General features: G+C 37.7%; 1 protein-coding gene across 13 annotated transcripts in view; it reads left to right on the forward strand.

The window, feature by feature from the left end:
- TFPI (tissue factor pathway inhibitor) overlaps nucleotides 1-22,327 on the forward strand; it is a 66,772-nt gene that overhangs the window by 9,770 nt on the left and 34,675 nt on the right. For 11 of the 13 annotated variants that reach the window (XR_002784568.2, XR_010322271.1, XR_776150.3 and 8 more), the window contains exon 2: nucleotides 17,751-17,873. Coding sequence is in view for 6 of the 13 variants with exons in the window: in XM_003405960.4 (XP_003406008.1) it covers nucleotides 17,753-17,873 (121 nt within the window). In the remaining 7 variants the exon portion in view is untranslated. Of the gene's footprint in view, nucleotides 1-15,776; nucleotides 16,214-17,750; nucleotides 17,874-22,327 lie in introns of all 13 variants that reach the window. The other 2 variants (XM_064286909.1, XM_064286910.1) reach the window with 2 other exon arrangements.

Raw genomic sequence — 22,327 nt, forward strand, 5'->3', positions numbered from 1 at the left:
CAACTTGAGCATGATTTTTTTCTTTTCCAAATGATGATAATATTGTAATGTTTTGTAGGATATTCCCATACATAGAATAACACTTCACTCTCCTTTTCTCATACTACAAGGTGAGACAATCAGAAGCAGAAAGTTGGGAAATCTCTAATACATTTGCCTAAGCAGAGAGAAAAGTTAGGGATGGAAAGAGACTTACAGGAGAAATGACAAAATTGACCTGGCTTTAGCTATTGACCCATGAAATAATAACAGGTAATATTAATCTGAATTACATGTTATAAATCAAGGTTCTAATTTAAACTCTGTTAGGAAGATCTTCCACCACCCATCAGTTTGTCTTCCTGTGGTAACTTGCATGTTGCTGTGATGCTGGAAGCTATGCCACCAGTATTTCAAATGTCAGCAGGGTCTCCTGTGGGAGACAGGTTCCATGTCCACCAAGAACCTGTGAATGTGACCTTATTTGGAAATAGAGTCTTTGTAGATGTAATCAAGTAAAAGTGAAGTCATACTAGATTAGAATGTTCCCCAAATCCAATGTGACTGATGTCCTTTTAAGAAGAGAGAGATTTAGACCTAGAGGTGGAAACACATAGGGAGAAAGTCATGTGATGATGGAGACAGAAGTTGGAGTGATGCAGTGGCAAGCCAAGGAACACCAAGGATTGCTGACAAGAGAAACTAGGAGAATGACATGGAAAAAATTCTCCCTGAGACTCCAGAAGGAACGAACCTTGTTGACACTTGATTTTGGACTTCTAGGCACCAGAATTCTAACAGAATAAATTTCTGGTTTTAAGCACCTCAGTTTGTGGTAATCTGTTAAAGCAGCCCTGGGACTAATACAAGGGCCTACCATGTATATTGCACTGTTTAGTGTTTCGAAGGGAATTAACACTTAAAAACAATAAAAAAAAAAAAAATACAGGCTCCTTTTCCTCCTGCTATACCATGAAAATCTGCCTTCTCGGCATCTCTTTGTCCCTTAGGTGGTCCTCTTTTTTTTTTCATTAAAGGTTAATTCTTTACTTCTAGGAAAATTTATTATGTGAGCGCAGTTCTCCATTCAGCTTCCACGTGTCAAACTTCTCACACATTTTACACACTCCTCATTCTAATTTATCATATTTTCTTTCCATGATTTCAAAGTTTTTTTTTTTAAATTTCACTATACTTAAAATGCATCTCCAGATAGTAATCCCTTCCCATTTACAGCTCTCAGATTATTCATGGCACTAATCCCTTTATCCTTCTTTGGTTTTGATTATTGTCTGATAATCTTTGGTTTTGATTATCCCTGGTGTTGATTATCCACGTTTGGTTTTGATTATCATATGATATGATTTATTGGCACATTGTGTTTTTCCCTCTTATTTTGCAATTTTATACAGAGAAAGGTCACTCTGTAACCCCTTTTGTTTAGTATCAAACTAAACTCAAATTGTTAAGGGTTACTGCTGAGGAAGATGATGTGTTGTTGTTGGTGATGTTAAAGATGTCCAGAAATTCTGTGACTATAGCCAATGGTTCAAACTATGCTTTTTTAAAATTTGAAAATAAACTAAATCCTGTTTCTCACACTTACTGCCTCTTCTGTTTTATTTTTTTCCTGTTGCCTGATTTGGGGTCACTGATATTTATTATTCTAAAAAATAGAACAGAGCAATTTCCTCTAACTCACAACCTTTATTAAAACTTTAGGCTCTATTCTGGAGGTATTTGCTATGTCTGTAGAAAAATCACAAATACTACTTTGCAAATTTTTTTGTAATGACTGCTCCTTCACCTAAAGTTTAGTGGTAAATATTACATATTTAGTTTTAAAGCCCTGAGAATATTTATTATACAAAGATTATGGTACAAAATTATGGAAAAAAAATCTCCAATTTTTAAAGAAAACTTCTGAGTAATTTCATAGTTATTTAGCCCACACAAATACGGGCTGAGAAAAAAGCGTTCCTCAATTTCAAGTAACAAGAATTGACATAACTGGATGTGCTTCTGCTCTGTAATGTGTGACCAGATCTGTGATTACAGTTGAGAAATAAAGGTAGAGATACGTAAGCAGTGAGGACTTGATTTACCTGCCAAGGCTTTCCTCCTTGTTATGAGCTAAAAGAGACACTTTCTTATGAGAAGAGTATTATAGAGAATAATTAGTTTCCCAGGACAGATATTCCCTCTTAAGAAACAACAACAACACCAAAAAAAAAAAAAACTGCAAAATTTGGTAAAGTTCATGTCCTTCTTATGTAGGTGTATTCTACCTTTCCTCTAACGGCGTGCTAGGCCATGGCCAGTTCTGCCTAAATCTTAATAATGCAGCAAAAATGGAACATGAAAGTCTGTAGCTGTGCAGAAAGGAAGGATTGGCTAACACATTAATAAGACTCTAGGGCTGCTGCATCCCCTGCCCCAGTCTAATGATAAAAGGGCTGGTTACCCTCAGTTTTAAGAAAAATCTCCCGATGAGGTTTAGAAACAACTTCCTTGGGATAGCAGGGTGGCCTAAGCGAGCTGTATCCACAAAATCACATGCATCCTTAACTAGTGAGAATTCATTTCAAGCCTTGGTGACTGGTTTGGTAGTGATCGCAAAGCAAAGCCAACATGAGCTAGACCTGAATCAACATTATTGCCCAACTGCACACCTGGACCTGTTCTTTGCAGGTTGCCTTCCTTAAGCAGTTACCCAGAAAACCAAACCCAGTGCCGTTGAGTCGATTCCGACTCATAGCAACCCTATAAGACAGAGTAGAACTGCCTCATAGAGTGTTCAAGGAGCACCTGGTGGATTCGAACGCCGACCCTTTAGTTAGTGGCCGTAGCACTTAACCACTACGCCACCAGGGTTTTCTTAAGCAGACAGAGAGGATTTTTTTTTTTTTTTTTTAACCAGCTGGCCTGTCAATCCGGAGCCCTGGTGGTACAGTGGTTAACGCATTCCACTGTTAACCAAAGGGTCGGTGGTTTCAGCCACCAGTGGCTCTGTAGGAGAAAGATGCGGCAGTCTGCTTCCATAACAATTTACAGCCTCGGAAACCCTGTAGGGTCTCTATGAGTCAGAATTGACTCAATGGCAGTGGGTTTTGGGTTGGGTGGCCTAAGAATATAAATTTTACTTATAACAGTATGTGCTCAAAGTTCAAAAAAACTGACTTGTCAACATGGTTTGGAATATGATTCTCATTGTAGGCTGGTGATTGCCTTTTGAAATCCTTACTGACTATTTTTAGAATAACAAACGACACTAATAAATCCACAGATTAATGTGCAAATTTATTTTCATGAATATTTAAATTTTCTTTAACCAAGAATATTCTAAAAAATCTGACAGTGTAATGATTACAAGCAAGTTCTTCAGAGTCAGGGATGCCTACTCTGCCACTTACAAGCAATTTTCTTAGATAATTTATTTTATCATTTTGAACCACTATTTCTTTCATTCATCAAATGAGGATAAAGTATCATAACTTTAGGGTGAGCGTGAGATATAAACAAGAAAAATAAAGTAATAGTAAAGATTTGATAGTGGAAACTGCTATTTTTATTATCATTGTTATCAAAATGACAATAATAAAACCGTCTCTGTGGTGATGAAATGGTGTAAAAGCAGGCATTTAGGGAGAAAATCTAAACAAAGACTTAATCTACAATATAAAAATTAACCCAAATAATTCAATAGTTGACTATAATTACATGTTTTAAATAGGGCTCAAATGAAATGAAATAGGAATTGGCTCTTTTTAACTCTGGCTTCAACTTTTTTTTTTTTTAAATGTGGTGTGTATATGTGGTTTCCACTTCCTTTAAAGTTATTGGGATAAAAGGGAAAATATAATCCTTGACAGATTTTTAAGTCCCTGTTTTAGATGTGCTCTGTTTAGGCTTGTTCTAATCTATTTAGTCCGGCTGTGATTCCTGGGTGAAATTCTGTGCTTAGTCCCAAGTGTAAGGGGAAAGCCGTCACATTTCCTGTGTTGCAACTTACGCCCTTCTCTAACGCGGTTAGCTAAAGTTTGGGCCAACAGCCAGCTTCCTATCTATATACTAAAATAGCAATGTGGAAGTATTTTTATAGTAATAAAAAACAGTCACTTAAAACTGAAATACAGAGTGTGAACCAGGAATAGAAAAAATTTAGCAAAGTCACTGAATCAAAAATTATAATAATGATCGTTGTAAAAACTTATAATGAATTATACTTGTACAGTTAGCAGATTAGAAAAACCAATTTTTATCCTGTAGTTTCCTTGGTGATATTACCTAACCATTTTCTCAAGTCACAAAAAAAGGTGAGATTTCAAAGAGAAATAAACATATAGAGATGTAAGCAATTATTTGTTACTCATATTTTACTGAATTGGAGTTTGGTCTCTGTTTCCTAAATCTTGTTCATTTTAAGGAGGCTCTAGGATACTTTGATTCAGGATTTAGTCGCTCCTTTCCCACTTATTTGTCATTTAATCATATGATGCTAGAAAATGAATCACTTGTCATTGCCAACATACATTCAGTATACCTGCCCTGTTGGCTGCGTAGTATTCTCTTCAGGTTACAGTGACCTAATAGATAAGAAACTACTTTAAAAATAGTAAATCATTACAAAAAATGATGTCTTATAATAACATATCCTTGTACTTCTACCATCATTTCTTAAGTGAAATATAGGTTTTTTTTTTTTTGTATACAGCCAGAACGTCATGATATTTGATCTTAATATTAGTCTTATACCATAGTCTTAATATTAGTCTTATACTTTTGATTCCAAAATAATGATTATAGTGATGACTTAATGCCCCAGGAATGCAGGACTAGGAGGGTAGTTAATAAAGAGATAAAGAAGGCTGAGTACTGACTTGTTAGGATTTGGAACGTGGCAAATGTTCAGTTACACAGCCTAAGATCTCCCTTGGGAAACTACCCAAACATTTGCATTCTCACGAAGTATTTATTCAGAAAATACCCTTTCCCTGAGAAAAATCCAGCTGTTCAAGTCTCTCCCTAAGATTATGCAAGCTCAGTAACCCTTCATGCTGGAACAAAAGTTAGAAGTCTACTGGGAAATATATTTAACAGAAAGCCACTACTAGACCCTGATCATTGTGAATATTTGGGAATTCTCAGCTGAGAATACTACTTATAATAAGTGGACTTCAAAACCGAAAAGAGGGAGAAAAATGCTATTTGTTCATTTTTCACTTAGAATTCTCCTGGGGTCTTTTGTCTCCATCTCTCCCCTCTACCTCCCAGTTTTATTCTGATGTCTCCTTTCTTCATTCATTGTTCTTGGTGTTAGTGTGCTGCAAGCTCACCCTAAATGAGAAACAGCCAATACATGGATTAAAGACAAAAACAGGCAGTCAAGTTTTAGTGAACAGAAGGGTAGACCCCATGAGGATTAGTCCAATTGAGTGGATGTAAGTAACAAACACCAGAAGAATAACAACATTAGGCACTGCTGAGCAGAAAATTGGAAGTATTCTTCAAGTTATCTCTTTCCCTATTCTGATTGTCAGGATTTGTCTCTCTGGCCTTTCTTTGTAGCCTGTAAATAGAGAAGTAGCCCATTTGAGATTTGTTCCTTTTAGACATAGCAAATTACTTACTGAGTTTGGAGATTAATAATAAAACTTTATAAAAATAAATGACATCCCATTAATCACCTAGCACCCAGATTGTGGTTTTTAATGCCAGTCCCCAACTAAAGCAACCAGGACTCCCTTGATAAATTGCTAATTCTACTACTCAGCCAGTAAATATGCAAGACGATCCTAGAGCATCTTGCAGTACCAGAAAGTAAAGCTTGCTGTTGTGTGCCATCCAGTCGATTCCGATTCATATTGCCCATAGGACATAACAGAATTGTCCCCCCATAGGGTTTTTGGGCTATAATCTTTGTGGGAGCAGGTCACCAGGCCTTTTCTCCCACAGGGTGGGTGGTGGGTTAGAACTGCTGTCTTTGCAGTTAGCCAAGTGCTTAACCATTGTGCCATCAGGGCTCCTCAGAAAGTAACCAAATCCATTGTTGTTGTCCAGTCAATTTCGACTCATAGCGACCCTACAGGACAGAGTAGAACTGCCACATAGGGTTTCCAAGGAGCGGCTGATGGATTAGAACTGCTAAATTTTGGTTAGCAGCTGAGCTATTAAACTCTAAACGCAGTGCTCAAAAAACAGCCCCACACACACATTGATGGGGCTATGTCAAATAATCACAGAAAACCAACTAAGAGGGATCTCCATAGCCAAAGCTGGAACAACTTGAGCAACAAGAAATATAAATAAAAGTATTGGATTGTAACCCAAAATATAAAACAAATATCCATACTGATATAAATAAGTGGTTGGATAAATTAATGGATGGGAAAGAGGAAACAAATCTTCCATGCAGAGGAATTCCAAAAAATTTATGTAGATACTTGTCTTAGTGCTGCTGTAACCCAAATACCATGAAAGGGTGGCTTTACAAAATAGAAATTTATTTTCTCAAAGTTTAGGAGGCTAGAAGTTCAAATTCTGGGCACTGGGGAAGGACCCCTGGCGACTCAGTGGTTAAGCACTCCACTGGTTACAGAAAGGTTGGCAGTTTGAACTCGCCAGCCACTCTGAGGGAGAAAGATGTGGCGGCAGTCTGCTTCCGTTAAGATTTACAGTCTTGGAAAGCCCATGATGCAGTTCTACTCTGTCTTATAGGGTCATTTGAGTTAGAATTGACTCCACGGCAATGAGTTTGGTTTTTGGGGCGGGGGGGGGTTTAGCTATACAGGAGAACTATCTCTCTCTTGGCTATGGGAGATCTTTGTCTCAGTTTCTGTTCCTCAGTTCCTTGGCAATCTTCTCATGGTATCTGTCTTCCCCCTTTTCTGTTTATCTCCGTCTATGTTGCCCCTTGTAACTCAGCAACAATTAGGTTTAGGACGTAACCTACACTGATAGAGCCTCATTATCACAACAAAGAATACCCTATTCCTGAATGGGATTATATTCACAAATATAGGGACTATAATTCCATGTTTTGTTGTTCTTGTTGTAAGGTGCCTTCGAGTTGCTTCCAACTCATAACAATCCAGTGTACCTCGGAACCAAATGCTGCCCAGTCCTGCGCCATCCTCATGATCCTTGTCATGCTTGAGCCCATTGTTGGAGCCACTGTGTCAATCCATCTCGTTGAGAGTCTTCCCCTTTTTTGCTGACCCTGCATGGTTTGCGTGATGTCCTCCATGGTCTTGTCCCTTCTGATAACATATCCAATGTAAGATGAAGCCTTACATCCTCACTTTTTAAGGAGCATTCTGGCTGTACTTCTTCCAAGACAGATTTGTTTGTTCTTTTGGTAGTCCATGGTATATTCAAAATTCTTTGACAACACCGTATTGAAAAGGCATCAGTTCTTCTTCAGTCTTCTTTATTCATTGTCCAGCTTTCCCATGCATGTGAGGCAATTAAAAACACCATGGCTTGGGTCAGGCATGCCTTAGACCTTAAAGTGACATCTTTGCTTTTTTAACACTTTAAAGAGGTCTTTTGCAGCAGATCTGCCCAATGCAGTATGTCATCTGATTTCCTAACTGCAGCTTCCATAGGTGTTGATTGTGGATCCAAATGAAACGAAGTCCTTCATAACCTCAATCTTTTATCCGCTTATCATGACGTTGCTTATTGGTCCAGCTCTGAGGACTTTTGTTTTTTATGATGTTGAAGTGTAGTTTATACTAAAGGTTGTAGTCTTTGATCTTCAAGAGTAACTGCTTCAAGTCCTCTTCACATTCAGCAAGCAAGGTTGTGTCACCTTCATAATGCAGGTTGTTAAGGAGTCTTCCTCCAGTCCTGATGCCCCATTCTTCTTCATACAGTCCACCTTCTCAGATTACTTGCTCAGCACACAGATTGAATAAACCCATTGCCATTGAGTCTCTTCAGACTCATAGTGACCCTATATGACAGAGTACAACTGCCCCATAAATTTTCCAAGGAGTAGCTGGTGGATTCGAACTGCCGACATTTTGGTTAGCAGACAATCTCTTAACCACTGCGCTACCAGGGCTGCACAGATTGAACAAGTACTGTGAAAAGGTACAACTCTGATGCACACCTTTTCTGACTTTAAACCACGCAATATCTCCTTGTTCTCTTCAAACAGCTGCCTCTTGATCTACGTAAAAGTTCCTCATGAGCACGATTAACTATTCTGGGATTCTCATTCTTCCCAATGTTATCTATGATTTGTTATGATCCACATAGTCAAATGTCTTTGGATGGTCAATAAAACACAGGTAAACATCTTTCTGGTATTCTCTACTTTCAGCCAGGATCAGTCTGCCATCAGCAATGATATTCCTCATTCCACATCTTCTTCTGAATCTGGCTTGAAAATCTGGCGGTTCCCTGTTGATGTACTGCAGCAACTGCTTTTGAATGATCTTCAGAAAATTTTACTTGCATGTGGTATTAATGATATTGTTTGATGATTTCCACATTTGGTTGGATCATGTTCTTTGGAATATGCATGAATATGGATCTCTTCCAGTCAGTTGGCCAGGTAATTGTCTTCCAAATCTCTTGGCATAGACAAGTGAGCACTTCTAGCACTGCGTCCATTTGTTGAAACATCTCAGTTGGTGTTCCTTCAGTTCCTGGAACCTTGTTTTTCACTAATGCCTTCAGTGCAGCTTGGACTTCTTTCTTCAATACCATCATTTCTTGATCATATGCTACGTCCCGAAATGGCTGAATGTCAACAATATTTTTTGGTATGGTGAGTCTGTATATTCCTTCCGTCTTCTTTTGATGCTTCTTGCATTGTTTAATATTTTCTCCATAGAATCCTTCAATATTGCACCTGGTGGCTTGGATTTTGTCTTCAGCTCTTTCAGCTTGAGAAATGCTGAGTGTTTTCTCCCCTTTTGGTTTTCTAACTCCAGGTCTTTGCACGTGTCATTATAATAACTTTACTTTGTCTTCTCAAGCCACTCTTTGAAATCTTCTGTTCAGCTCTTTTAATTCATCATTTCTGCTTTAGCTTTAGCTCCTTGACGTTCAAGAACAAGTTTCAGAGTCTCTTCTGACATCTATTTTGGTCTTTTCTTTCTTTCCTGTCTTTTTTAATGACCTCTTGTTTTCTTCATGTATGACGTCCTTGATGTCATTCCACAATTCCTCTGGTCGTCAGTCATCAGCGTTCAGTGCATCAAATGTATTCTTGAGATAGTCTCTAAATTCAGGTGGGGTATACTCAAAGTCGTACTTTGGCTCTCTTGAACTTGTTCTAATTTTCTTCAGCTTCGACTTGAACTTGCATATGAGTAATTGATGGTCTGTTGTGCATATGGTCCCTGGCCCTGTTCTGATTGATGATATTTAGCCTTTCCATCATCTCTTTCCACAGATGTAGTCGATTTCATTTCTCTGTATTCCATCTGGCAAGGTCCATGTGTATGGTTGTTGTTTACGTTGTTGAAAAAAGGTATTTGCAATGAGGTAGTCATTGGTCTTACAAAATTCTACCATGTAATCTCCACCGTCATTTCTATCACCGATGCCGTATTTTCCAACTACCAATTTTTTCTTGTTTCCAACTTTTGTATTTCAACCACCAGTAGTTATCAATGCATGCTGACTGCATGTTCAGTCAAGTTCATACTGCAGAAGTTGGTAAAAATCTTCAGTTTCTTCATCTTTGGCCTTTGTGGTTTGTGTGTAAATTTGAGTAATAGTCATTTTAAATGGTCTTCCTTGTAGGCGTATGGATATTATCCTATCACTGACAGCATCGTACTTCAGCATAGATCTTGAAATTTCTTTTTGAGGATGAAGCAACGCCATTCCTCTTCAATTTGTCATTCCCAACAGAGTAGACCATGTGATTATCTGATTCACAATGGCCAATACCAATGCATTTCAACTCTGTAATGCCTAGGATATCAATCTTTATGTGTCCCATTTCATGGTTGGCAATTTCTGATTTTTCTAGATCACACTTTGTACATTCCAGGTTCCAATTATTAATGGATGCTTGCAGCTGTTTCTTCTCATTTTGAGTCACACCACATCAGCAAATGAAGGTCCCAGAAGCTTGACTCCATCCATCTCATTAAGGTCAACTCTACTTTGACGAGGCAGCTCTTCCCCAGTCATATTTTGAGTGCCTTCCTATCTGAGGTGCTCATCAGCCAGAAGATCAAGGTCAACATCAATAGTCATAAATCATATTGATAGTAAATGTCATGGATTGAATTATGGCCCCCCCCCAAAATGTATCAGTTTGGCTGGGCCATGATTCCCAGTATTATGTGGTTGTCTTCCATTCTGAGATTGTAATTTTGTGTTAAAGAGGATTAGGGTAGGATTGTAATGCCCTTACTAAGCTCATATCCCTGATCCAATGTAAAGGGAGTTTCCCCGGGATGGCCTGCACCACCTTTTATCTTATAAGAGATAAAAGGAAAGGGAAGCAAGCACAGAGTTGGTGACCTCATACCACCAAGAAAGCAGTGCTGGGAGCAGAGCGTGTCCTTTGGGCCCAGGGTCCCTGTGCAGAAAAGCTCCTAGTCCAAGGGAAGATTGATGAGGAGGCCGACCGTGAGAGGAAAGCCTTCCTCTCTAGCTGACACCCTGAATTTGGACTTTTAACCTACTTTACTGTGAAGAAATAAATTTCTCTTTGTTAAAGCCATCCACTTGCAGTATTTCTGTTATAGATGACTAAGACAGTATGTATTCTTGATATTATGTGATGAAAATTTTACTTTTACATCTGTGATCTTCTTCCTCAAAACCATTATCCCAGTATAGTTTTGAGAAAAATGTCAAACAAATTCCATTATAGGGTCATCCTACAAATGCCTGATTGTTACTCTTCAAGGCTTTCAAAGTCACCAAAAACAAGGAAAGCCTGAGAAGCTGTCAGTATATCAGACAGTGTTCTGCAGCTATTCATAAGGTTTTCACTGGCTAATTTTTTTCAGAAGTAGACTGCAAGGTCCTTCTTCCTAGTCTTTCTTAGTCTTGAAGCTCAGCTGAAACTTGTCCACTATGGGTGACCCTGCTGCTATTTGAATACCGATGGCATAGCTTCCAGGATCACAGAAACACACAAGCCCCCACAGCATGACAAACTGAAAAACATGTTGGGGACACATATTTTGGAAGGACACAATTCAATTTATGACAATACTCCACTTTCAAGCAGAGGGAGCATAGTATGGACTGTACATGGTGACCTACTTCCAAAGAATACAGTATGGAGGGGAGCAGTAAATTTATAGTGGAAAAACCTGACAACCACCTCAGGCAGAAGATCAAGGTCGACATCAATAGTCATAAACCATATTGATAGTATGTATTCTTGGTATTATGTGATGAATATTTGTATATAATATGATGAAAATTATACTTTTACCTCTATGATCTTCTTCCCCAAAATCATTATTGGGTGGGTTGGGAAGTCTAGTTATGAGAAAAGTATCAAACAAATTCCAGTACAGGGTCATCCTACAAAATGCCCGATTATTACTCTTCAAGACTGTCTAAGTCACCAAAAATGAGGAAAGCCTGAGAAGCTCCAACAGGACCTTAAGGATTCAAGACAACTAAATGTAATGTGGTACCCTGGATGAAATCCTGGGAAAGAAATAAAGGACGTTAAGGAAAAACTAAGAAAATTGTAATAAATACTCTTCCCTTCTTCTAAAAGTAACAGCCCCCTTCTTCTGAGAGCTACACTTGTCCATTTACCAAACATTAAGAATTACAATGTTCCCTATTCCTCCTCCCTGACCTGGTTTAAAACCAAAATCAAACCCATTGGTATAGACTTGATTCTGACTCATAGTGACCCTATAGGATAGAGTAGAACTGCCCCATATGGTTTCCAAGGCTGTAATCTTTACAGAAGCAGATTGCCACATATTTCTCCCACTGATTGGTTTAGTGTCTACCATATTCATGCCTTTTCTCATGGCTCTCCACCTGAAAGGTATTGCTTCACAGACAGGCACCGGTTCCACTTTGAAACTATCTGTGCTATTCTCAATTGTCAATATTGTCATACTAATGTAAGATTTTAACAGTAAGGAAACTGGGTGCAGGGAGTATGCTCTGTGCCATCTGCTCCATTTTTCAGTAAAACTAAAACTGTTCCAAAACATAAAGTCTATTAAAAAAAAAAAAATGGTACTTGAGATAAATTGCTTCTTTACACCAAAAGATATTATTTCCTTAAAAGAATTCTCTAAATATTTACTCATGCAACCATAATCCCCTAAAGTGTGGTTTCATTTTTGTTGGTTTGGGATTTTTTGTTTGTTTTTAAGTATCTACATGTCAGTGGATTCAATATTCCCCAAAAAACGAACATGGAATTTTTTTTTTTACTTTTATTTTATTTTGTTTACTTTTCAAGAAGGGCAGAGAGGAGGTATTCTCTGACTTCTTCAATTCTCTATAATGCCTTTTTAAGAGAGCTGCATTAAAAATATTGAATTACATATTTTTCTTTAACAACTTTGAAGATATTAGTCTCCCAAAAGTCTCATGTCATAGGATATTATTGAGAAGTATTTTAAGACCAACCCCCTTTTCATTCTACTCATTATTTACAACTTTTTTTTTAATTGAATGCATTATAATCCTTTATCTTCCTTTCAATTCCAATAACTTCATAAAGCTCTGTCTTGGTTTCTTGCCAAGCAGTATTCAAAATGGATGTCCCAATTTATAATCCCACCAACATCCTTGCCAACACTTGATGTTGTGAAATTTTATTAATTTTACCTTTTCTTTTTGGTGGTATATGCTATCTTACAGTAGTTTTAATTTGTATTTCCCTGGTTACTAATAATGTTAAGCATTTTTTCGTATGCTCTTTGGCCATGTATATATCTTCTTTAGTAGGTGGCTGATCAAGTTTTTTACCCATTTTGATTATGTATTGATTTGTAGTTCTTTACATATTTTCAATAGAGAATTGTCAGAGATATGAAATTCATTTTCTCTAAAAGGTAGCCTGCCTTTTCCGTGTCTTAATAGTGCTTAACTTCATGAACAGAAATCCAATTGATTTTATATTTGGTGCTTTCTAAGTTCTGTTTAAAAAATAGTGGCCAATTTTATCATGAACATATTTCCTATGTTTTTTTTTTTTTCCTACAAGATTGAGTGTTTTATCTTTCACATTTATGTCCTTGAACTCCCCAAATCGATTTTTGTGTAAAATAGGAGTGGGGTAATACATATTTTTAATGGAGCCAGCTATTTAGAAAAGTAGAATGTAAAGAGATAAAGGGGTGCTAGAAGTGGGATAACCAACGCATAGCTTAAGTCTGTTGTTCTGATCATCTTGCAATGTAGTCTAGTGATGAATTTTGATATTTAAAAAACAAGGAAGTTAATTGGATGTAATTAGGAAAGGTCTAGTTCATCTCAGCAAATTATAGTTTTAGCAGTGGTACCAAATTGCACTGTTTTCTCAGTGATGTGTCCAAATCACTCTTCTACTATTCTGAGATATTGAGTCATTTAGTGCTTTTGGTCACATCTAAGAGGCAACATTGTGGAGAATCTGAAAGAGTACTAAAATAGCTTTCTAATGATCTGAATTCAAGTTCTAGATTGGGCTGGCAGTGCAGTGGTTAAAGTTCTCAGCTGCTAACCAAAAGGTCAGTGGTTCGAACCCAACAGCTGCTTTGCAGGACAAAGAGGTGGCAGTCTGCTTCCATAAAAGAGTAAAGCCTTGGAAACCCTATGGAGCAGTTCCACTCTGTCCTATAGGGCCACTACGAGTAGGAATCAGTCGAACAGCAGGGGTTTGACTGGTTTAAAACCAAAACCAAGCGGCTTGCTACAGAGTCCATTTTGACTCATAGTGACCCTATAGGATAGAGTAGAACTACCCCATAGGATTTACAAGGCTTTTTAATCTTTACAGAAGCAGATTGCCACATCTTTCTCCCACTGATTGGTTTAGAGCTTACCATATTCATGCCTTTACTCATGGTTCTCCACCTGAAGGGTATTGCTTCATAGGCAGGCACCTGTTCTACTTTGAAAATATCTGTGCTATTCTCAAGCTATTTGAGCCTGGTCCATAAATAGAGAAGTAGCCACTCTATTTTGGTGGCTGAATCTTTGAGTTGTAAAGCCCAGAAAATATCATTGGTCATGTATCTGGCTATGTGGAGAAAGTTGAGATACATTGAAAGAGAATAAAATTTATCTAAGTAGTGGATTGGCACAGCAGCCTCAATGATGGACTTGAACATGTGAGGATGACATGGGACGGGGCACATTTTGTTCTGTTGTACATAAGGTCACCATGAGTCAGAGTCAACTCAATAGCAGTGATCGATCAATCAGTATATATTTGTGGATTAAAATAGTTTATGATATGTTCCCCAAGACCATGGTCTTCACAGCCCTCAGCCCAGTAATTTGGTTGGGGAACATCTAGCTCAATTGGCATAACATAGTTTATAGAGAAATGTTCTACATTCTACTTTGGTGAGTAGCGTCTGGGGTCTTAAAAGCCTGTGAGTGGCCATCTGAGATACCCCACTGGTCTCACTCCATCTGGAGCAAGGGAGAATTGAAGAAAACCAAAGACACAAGGGAAAGATTAGTCCAAAGGACTAATGGACCACAAGTACCACAGCCTCCACCACACAACTAGATGGTACCCAGCTACCACCATTGACTGCTCTGACAGGGATCACAATAAAGGGTCCTAGGCAAGGCTGGAGAAAAATGGAGAACAAATTCTAACTCACACACACACAAATAAAACCAGACTTACTGGTCTGACAGATACTGGAGAAACCCTGAGGGTATGGCACCTGGACATAATTTTAGCTCAGTAATGAAGTCACTCCTGAGGTTCACCCTTCAGCCAAAGATTAGACAGGCCCATAAAACAAAATGATACCAAATGGACCCACCAGCCCAGGGGCAAGGACTAGAAGGCAGGAGGGGACAGGAAACCTGGTAATAGGGAGTCCAGGGTCAAGAAGGGAGAGCGTTTATTTGTCGTGGTGTTGGCAACCAATGTCACAGAACAATATGTGTATTAATTGTTTAATGAAAAGCTAGTTTGCTCTTTAAACCATCTAAAGTACAATAAAAAGAAAGAAAATAGTCAATTAGAAAATAGAAAACACCAGAATTCATTTACATTAAGATACGATTCTTAAAAAAAAAAAGTAAAACTCAAAGTGCAAAGGAAGCAGTGGTGCTAAATAGTCTTTTCTGATTATGTTCTCCAACTGCTCTGTCTGCACCCAGCGACGGATAACCCTGTAAGAAGTGATGAAAACCAAGTGAAATTGACCACTACAGATTAGTCAGTAAACACAATTAAGCCCGTGCGTATCTACCTTGGGGGGGGGAGGGAAAGTTTATGATATTATTTAAAAGGAATCTAACATGGCTACTGACTAGAAATACAATATGTTTTAATGTTGCCAAAATGTTGTAAGAAAATAGGTTATACATTTCACTAGTAATTGTAATGAAGCTTAAAGTAAAGTGGAATTTATCATACGGCTACCTATACCTTAATGGTGTATGTTACAGCTGTGATTTCCTACAGACGAAGGTGGAAAATTTTCTAAATTGTTTGATGAAATATCTGAGTATTTACTGATAAGAATTCACTTTCCTTCCTGACTCTAACAGCCTTAGTGAGCTGACGCTTTGAATTTGGACTTTTAGCCTACTTTACTGTGAGGAAATAGGTTTTTCTTTGTTAAAGCCATCCACTTGTTGTATTTCTCCTGTGGCAGCACTAGATGACTAAGACAGAACCTGGTACCAGGAGTCACTGGTTGTGGTTCTAACAGATACCTGAGATGTGGAAGCGGTTTCGAAACTGTGAATTGATAATTGCGACAGCAGCAGAGGACCAGCACAGCAGAGAACCTGAAGTGGCAGAGAAGCAGCAACAACAGAGAACCAGCAGCAGCAGAACCAGGAGACCACCACTAAACAGTGCTGGAGCTGACCCATAGAGTGACAGAGCTGAGTGCCTGTGCTCAGGAGGCTTCCTGGCAGAGTAGGGTGCCTCCAGGCACTTATCGGTAGAGCTACTGAGCTTTGGAACACTTGCCCCAGCAGGGCAGATGTAGGTATAAGGCCTGAGGAGCCAAGAGGCCAAGAAACCAGGACACAGAAACTGAAGAGACAAGGAACACAAGAAGCTGAGCTGTCTCCGTCTCAAAAGGTATGGCCATGACCTCGGGGGTTTCAAAGGGAGGAGCCATGGCCTCTGGTGTTTCTGATGTGGAGTCGCCACTCAGATGGACTAGGAGAATGGTGTGCCTAAAGCCGAGGGAGCAGAGTTGCTGCCACAGTGGGCCTGGAAGGCGAAGCTGAAGCCCAGGGCCAAGGGGCCTCCACTAAGAATCTGGAGACTGTGGCCAATACCTATAGAGGGCAGGGTTATTGTACAAATGGTCTCAGAGAACAGAGGACCGTTTTCAAAGCTTTGAGGGCTAATGTAATGTGTTCTGCCAACTTCCTTGAGGCCTGTTATTCCTTCTTTCCCTTCAGTTTCTCCCATTTGTAGTAGAAATGTCAAGTTTGTGCCTGTTCTGCCATTGTACCACTGGAAGCAGATAACTTGTATTCTAGATTTCACAGATGAGAGGAATTTTTTTATTTTGTACTTGGAGTTAAGATTTTTGCTATGATATGATGGAGTGAATATGTTTTGCTTGTTGCAAGGATGTGATTTTGTGGGGGGGAGCCAAAGGGTGGAATGTCATGGATTGAATTATGTCCTCTAAAAATGTGTGTATCAACTTGGTTAGGCCATGATTCCCAGTATTGTGTGGTTGTCCTCCATTTTGTGATTGTAATTTTATGTTAAGAAGATTAGGGTAAGATTGTAACACCACCCTTACTCAGGTCACCTCCCTGATCCAGTGTACAGGGAGTTTCCCTGGGATGTGGCCTGTACCACCTTTTATCTCTCAAGAAAGAGAGGAAAGAAAAGGAAGCAGAGAGTTGGGGACCTCATAACACCAAGAAAGCAGCACCAGGAGCTGAGCACATCCTCTCGACCTGGGGTCCTTGTGCCTGAGAAGCTCTGCAACCATGGGAAGATTGAGGACAAGAACCTTCTTCCAGAGCTGCTAGAGAGAAAGAAAGCCTTCCCCTGGAGCTGACGTCTTGAGTTTGGACTTTGAGCCCATTTTACTTTAAGGAAATAAATTTCTCTTTGTTAGAGCTATCCACTTGTGGTATTTCTGTTATGGCAGCACTAGATGACTAAGACAGAGAAGTATCAGGACAAAGAGAAAAAGGAATCAGGAATTAAAAGCTGCGTTGAAGAAATTATAGAAATTGCAAGAAAAATGAATAAGATGGTTCCAACTGAGATGAAATAGCTGTGAGAAAGATGTGGAAAGTAGATTTGCATATGAAAACAGGTCTTAACACACAATTGGCATGTTGATCAATATTTCCCTCTGTTTCTCAATTACTATGCTCTGAATTTCTATTTTGAAGTCTGAAACATGACCCATGTTCATAAATACTATTAAACATACACATTAAATTTGTGTTTTGCCATAATTCTGAATATTACATACTTGTGCTTTAAATGTGCCCCACGGAACATGTGGAGAGAGATGTATGAGGATGCATTGGCAATATCATAAAAGTTTGCATTTGGAAATATGTGTAAAGATTCGATTAGTCCATGGATTTTTTGCACGTTGATTATTTATTAGATGTGTATGGGCTCTCTGTTTCAGAGATGATGTATACAATGAAGAAAGAACATGTGTTTTGGGCCTCTGTATGTCTGTTGCTTAGTCGTGCCCCTGCCCCTCTTAAGGCCGGTTCTGAGGAAGGAGCAGAATTTACCAACATTACAGGTAAGTGTTAGAAGCACTAGTCTTTTTAAACTATCCAAATATCATAGTTTAAAATCCAAAATTTAATTTCTACTTTTCCATTGTGTATGAAAATTAATTTTCATAGAAATGACATTTTTCTTGGGAAACTTCTTATATGTAACACATTAAAAAAAAAAGCTTAATCCATAAAAAATTACCTTAGCAATTTAGCAAGACCTTTTTTCCTTATTTTTTTTTCCTTAACTCAGGATATAATATGAAACACTGGAGTAGCTCTGGGAATATCATGCTGCAAGCAGCTAAATGTTGTAGAAATTTCTTAATCCTCCTTTAAATTAACAACTCTGTATGAGTTTCTATGAACTCCGCCTGGCAAAAAAAAAAGCGTGGGAAGGAAAAGGAAACTACAGACATCTGAGTTTTCCACATTCTCTTCTTCTCATTCTTATTTCCAAAATAAAAACTTCCCACATTAGCCCACTGTGAGAATCTAGTCAAATAGAATACCAAGGGATCTCAGAAATAGCATTAGCTCTAATCCCATAAAGCTCTGTCTCTATAAATGAAAATTTTAAAAATAAAAAAAGATCATACAATGACAATTATTGTAGATTTATCTTTCTTAAAGATTATATCCTTTTACAAATTAGTTAATTATTGATAGAAATCAAAAGTCATTATTAATAGAGAAATCAACAAAGTGATAACTTCTATTTGTATAGCAGTTTACAAAACATTTCCAAAACTACATTCTTATTTGATATCTTTAACAGTTCTTAAATTGTATTCAGGGTACTTCCCTTTGAAAGAATATTGAGTAAGTACATCTTATGTGCCTGAGACTGTGGTTGATGTTAAGGATACAGTGATGACTAAGACCAGGCTTTGAGGATCTTGAAGTTTCCTTGGGAAGACTGAAGTGTAGACAGGTTATTTCAGTATAATGTGGTAAGTGAAGTGATGAGGCATGCCTAGGATGCTGCTGATGGAGCGAAGGGGAGGGGGACTCACTCAGGTTTGGCCATCTGAGACCTTGGCATGGGAAGTGCTGTGATGAAAAGCTTCCTGGAGATAAACCCTTACTGAATAAAGTAAATACCATCATGTGCCCTTTGAAAATAGGCATTTGGACATTAGGAGATAAGCTCCAGTTGTTCATTTAATTTCTTTTCTCAAAAGGGAGTGGGCTGAAGTTAAAATCTTATGTTGGGTCGGGAGAGAATGGTTGTAGAAGATAAATGAAGGGAAAAAGAGACAACACCATCTTGGGAAGTGGGAGGAGAATAGGCTTACATGTTCCCAATATAGTCTGCATTCAATCTCCCTCAAGTGAACTGAGGAAATGCATGCCAATTAATTAGGAGGGTCCTGATACCATTGTTACCACCACCAACCCACGGCCACGGACTTGATTCTGACTCACAGTGACCCCATTCGGTTTGCGAAGCTGTAAATCTCTGTGGAAACAAACTGCCATATCTTTCTCCCTTGAAGCCTCTAGTGGTTTTGAACTGCCGACATTTTGGTTAACAGTATGTTGCTTTAATCACTGTGCCACCAAGGCTCCTTGTTACTGCCCTAATCAGCCAATAAGCCAGAATTAACCCCATCAATAATTAAGCCAAATTTTAAAATCACTACGAGGTAACTTCCAAACCCAGCTGAATAAGGAAGAATTTTGATATTAAAGTTGGATTGAAGAACTCTTGGCTGACTATCTGCAGTCTTGCCTAGTTTTTTTTTTTTTTTAATGAAAATATTCACACCAATACACCCATTCAGAAATTTTTAATGTACAGTTGAATGACAATGGTTGCATACTTGACATTGTGTCACCATTTTCATTACATCTATCCATATCGTTTCACCACCGTTAACAATTAACTTACGCTACCTGCCCTTTTAAAGTTCTCATCTGTGCTTTAGAGTTACTATCGTCAATTTGATCTCATACAGATAATTCTTCAAAAGTGCACAAAGCTTAAGGCAAACATTCTTTATTAATTGAACTAAATGGTTGTTTAAAGATGACTTCATGGGACAGTTTCGGTTCAAAGTTTAAACGTTGTTTGCAGGCTATAGATTTAGGAGTTCACCAGTCACGGTGAATCCAGTAAGCCTGGTTTTCATAAGAATTTGAAGCTCTGTTCCACTTTTTTTCTCCTTTTAAATTAAGATCCATCGCTTGGGTTCTTGGCCAAAATGTTCAGTAATAATAGCCATGCACCATTCATTTCTTCTGATCCCATGGAAGCTAGTATTGAGTATTTTATTAATTGCTATAAAATTAGAACCTACTCTCATCATTGAAACCATTTTTAGTTTTAATAAAGTGAATTTTAGAAACTATGTTACTGAGTAGGAAATTATGTAATTAAATCTATGTACTTAGAGCCAAATGCCAGTTTAGGAATCCCACTCACACAAATCTGTGACAATATCATACAGTTGTTAATGTGAGAGAGATCCAGTGTGAAACTAAAAAAACAAAAAAAGCAAACCCAGTGCCATCGAGTCGATTCTGACTCATAGCGACCCTATAGGACAGGGTAGAACTGCCCCATAGAGTTTCCAAGGAGCGCCTGGTGGATTCGAACCATCGACCCTTGGTTAGCAGCCGTTGCACTTAACCACTACACCACGAGGGTTTCCGAGTGTAAAACCACACAAAAAAAAAACCAAACCCAGTGCCGTCCAGTCGACTCTGACTCATAGGACTCTGTAACCAAAAACTAAAAAAAAAAAAAAAAACGTGAGGTAAATTCCAAACAGTGTGACCTGGGACCATTTTCTTAATCTCTGCAATCCTGTTTTCCAATTGTAAAATGAATATAGTAATAATTTCTAACACAGAAGATTATTGTGATAATTAAATTATATAATGACAAAGTATCTGGAGCATAATAATTACTCACTAGACAGTGTTAACTGTTATTTTTATTGTAATTATTACTACCGCGCTTTGTGATCTTTTGTTTTCATGGTGCACTGCTACCACCTGGTGGCAAATCTCTTAAATAGCAAGTTCAACTTCCCCCGAGTACCCTTAACACTGAAAATATAAAAGCTTTAGCATTAAGAGCAAAAAAGTAGAGGTATTATCAGTGATCTAGAAGCTGACAAATTATTTATTATAAGAAATAGTCTTTTCTGAATGTATATGGCAATTCAGGTATGAAATTCAGGCAAAGTGTTAGGTAATGTTCCCTGTGTTTTATTGGTATAGATCTTCAGTAAGGACCGCAGCTGGTGTCTCAAAAATTCTAAGGTGACATTAACTTGGGAATGAGTACCATCAATTTAAGAGGTGCTATAGTTTTTTTTTTTTATATAGGAATTCTTAGATAATGTATATAAGTATAAGATTCAAAATATCAGAACATGTTCATTACTAGGTGATGTCTCAAAATTCATTAGGTGAATGCTGAGATATACTCTCAGATACTTATAGAATTAATAGGTCAATATTTTATTGGTCCAGGAAAACATGTTTATAGAGTAAAACCTCATAGGGCTAATTTAATTATTTTTTATTTTGGAACTGCTCTAAATTGGACTCAGGGCTTAGGGTCTTTTTTGTACAGCTTTCTATCTTATAACAATTTTTTAACAACTCAAAATGTCACCATGATATTTTTAAAATCTTAAGTAAAGAAAGAATTTAAATATTACAATCATTCATAGCAACGTTTTCTGTTGTTAGCTGTGGTTGAGTCGGCCTAGACTTATAACAACCATACTACTCAGGGAAAAAAAACAGTTTTTTAATCCAAACTGACAATTATAACATCAGTGATGAAGGCACAAAACATGTTTTTCATTAGTCATTTTTTGTTATATGGAGATATTTATCTATTAAAATTATTTTCAGCAACCCCTTCACATGCTATTTATTTTATTAATTTCTATAAAAATGTTTTTGTATATACTTCAATAAAAATAGAGGATTTCAGAGAGGTTGAAATACATTTAAGGAAGAAAATAATTAAGAATTTTACTTTGAAGTATTCATATTTTTTGGTGCCAGAAACTCTTGACATACCTTGAGGTATCATCTAAAGCCAAAAATCGTATTTCAGATATGCATTTTAGTGCATAAAAATTAGGCAGATAATTTGAAAGAAAAAATACATTTACACATACAACTATTTATCAATAATTATCCATTCATATTAATAAATCCGTTTACATATATAGTATGGAGGCTAATTGGCCATCATGGGAGAAAGACATGGCAGTTTGTTTCTGTAAAGATTTACAGCCTTGGAAACGTTATGGGGAAGTTCTCCTCTGTCCTACCGGGTCACTATGAGTCAGAATCAACTGGATGGAAATGGGTTTTTTGTTTTAGAATTGGCCTTAGGGATACTAAGTCATTAGTGTAAAAATTATTTTTAAAATGTTATATTAATAAAATCTTATATTATATTTTGTCAGTTGAACACCGTCTCTGAGAAAGTTGAAAACATAAA

The sequence above is a fragment of the Loxodonta africana genome, chromosome 6, assembly GCF_030014295.1.
Source record: "Loxodonta africana isolate mLoxAfr1 chromosome 6, mLoxAfr1.hap2, whole genome shotgun sequence".
Taxonomy (NCBI): domain Eukaryota; kingdom Metazoa; phylum Chordata; class Mammalia; order Proboscidea; family Elephantidae; genus Loxodonta; species Loxodonta africana.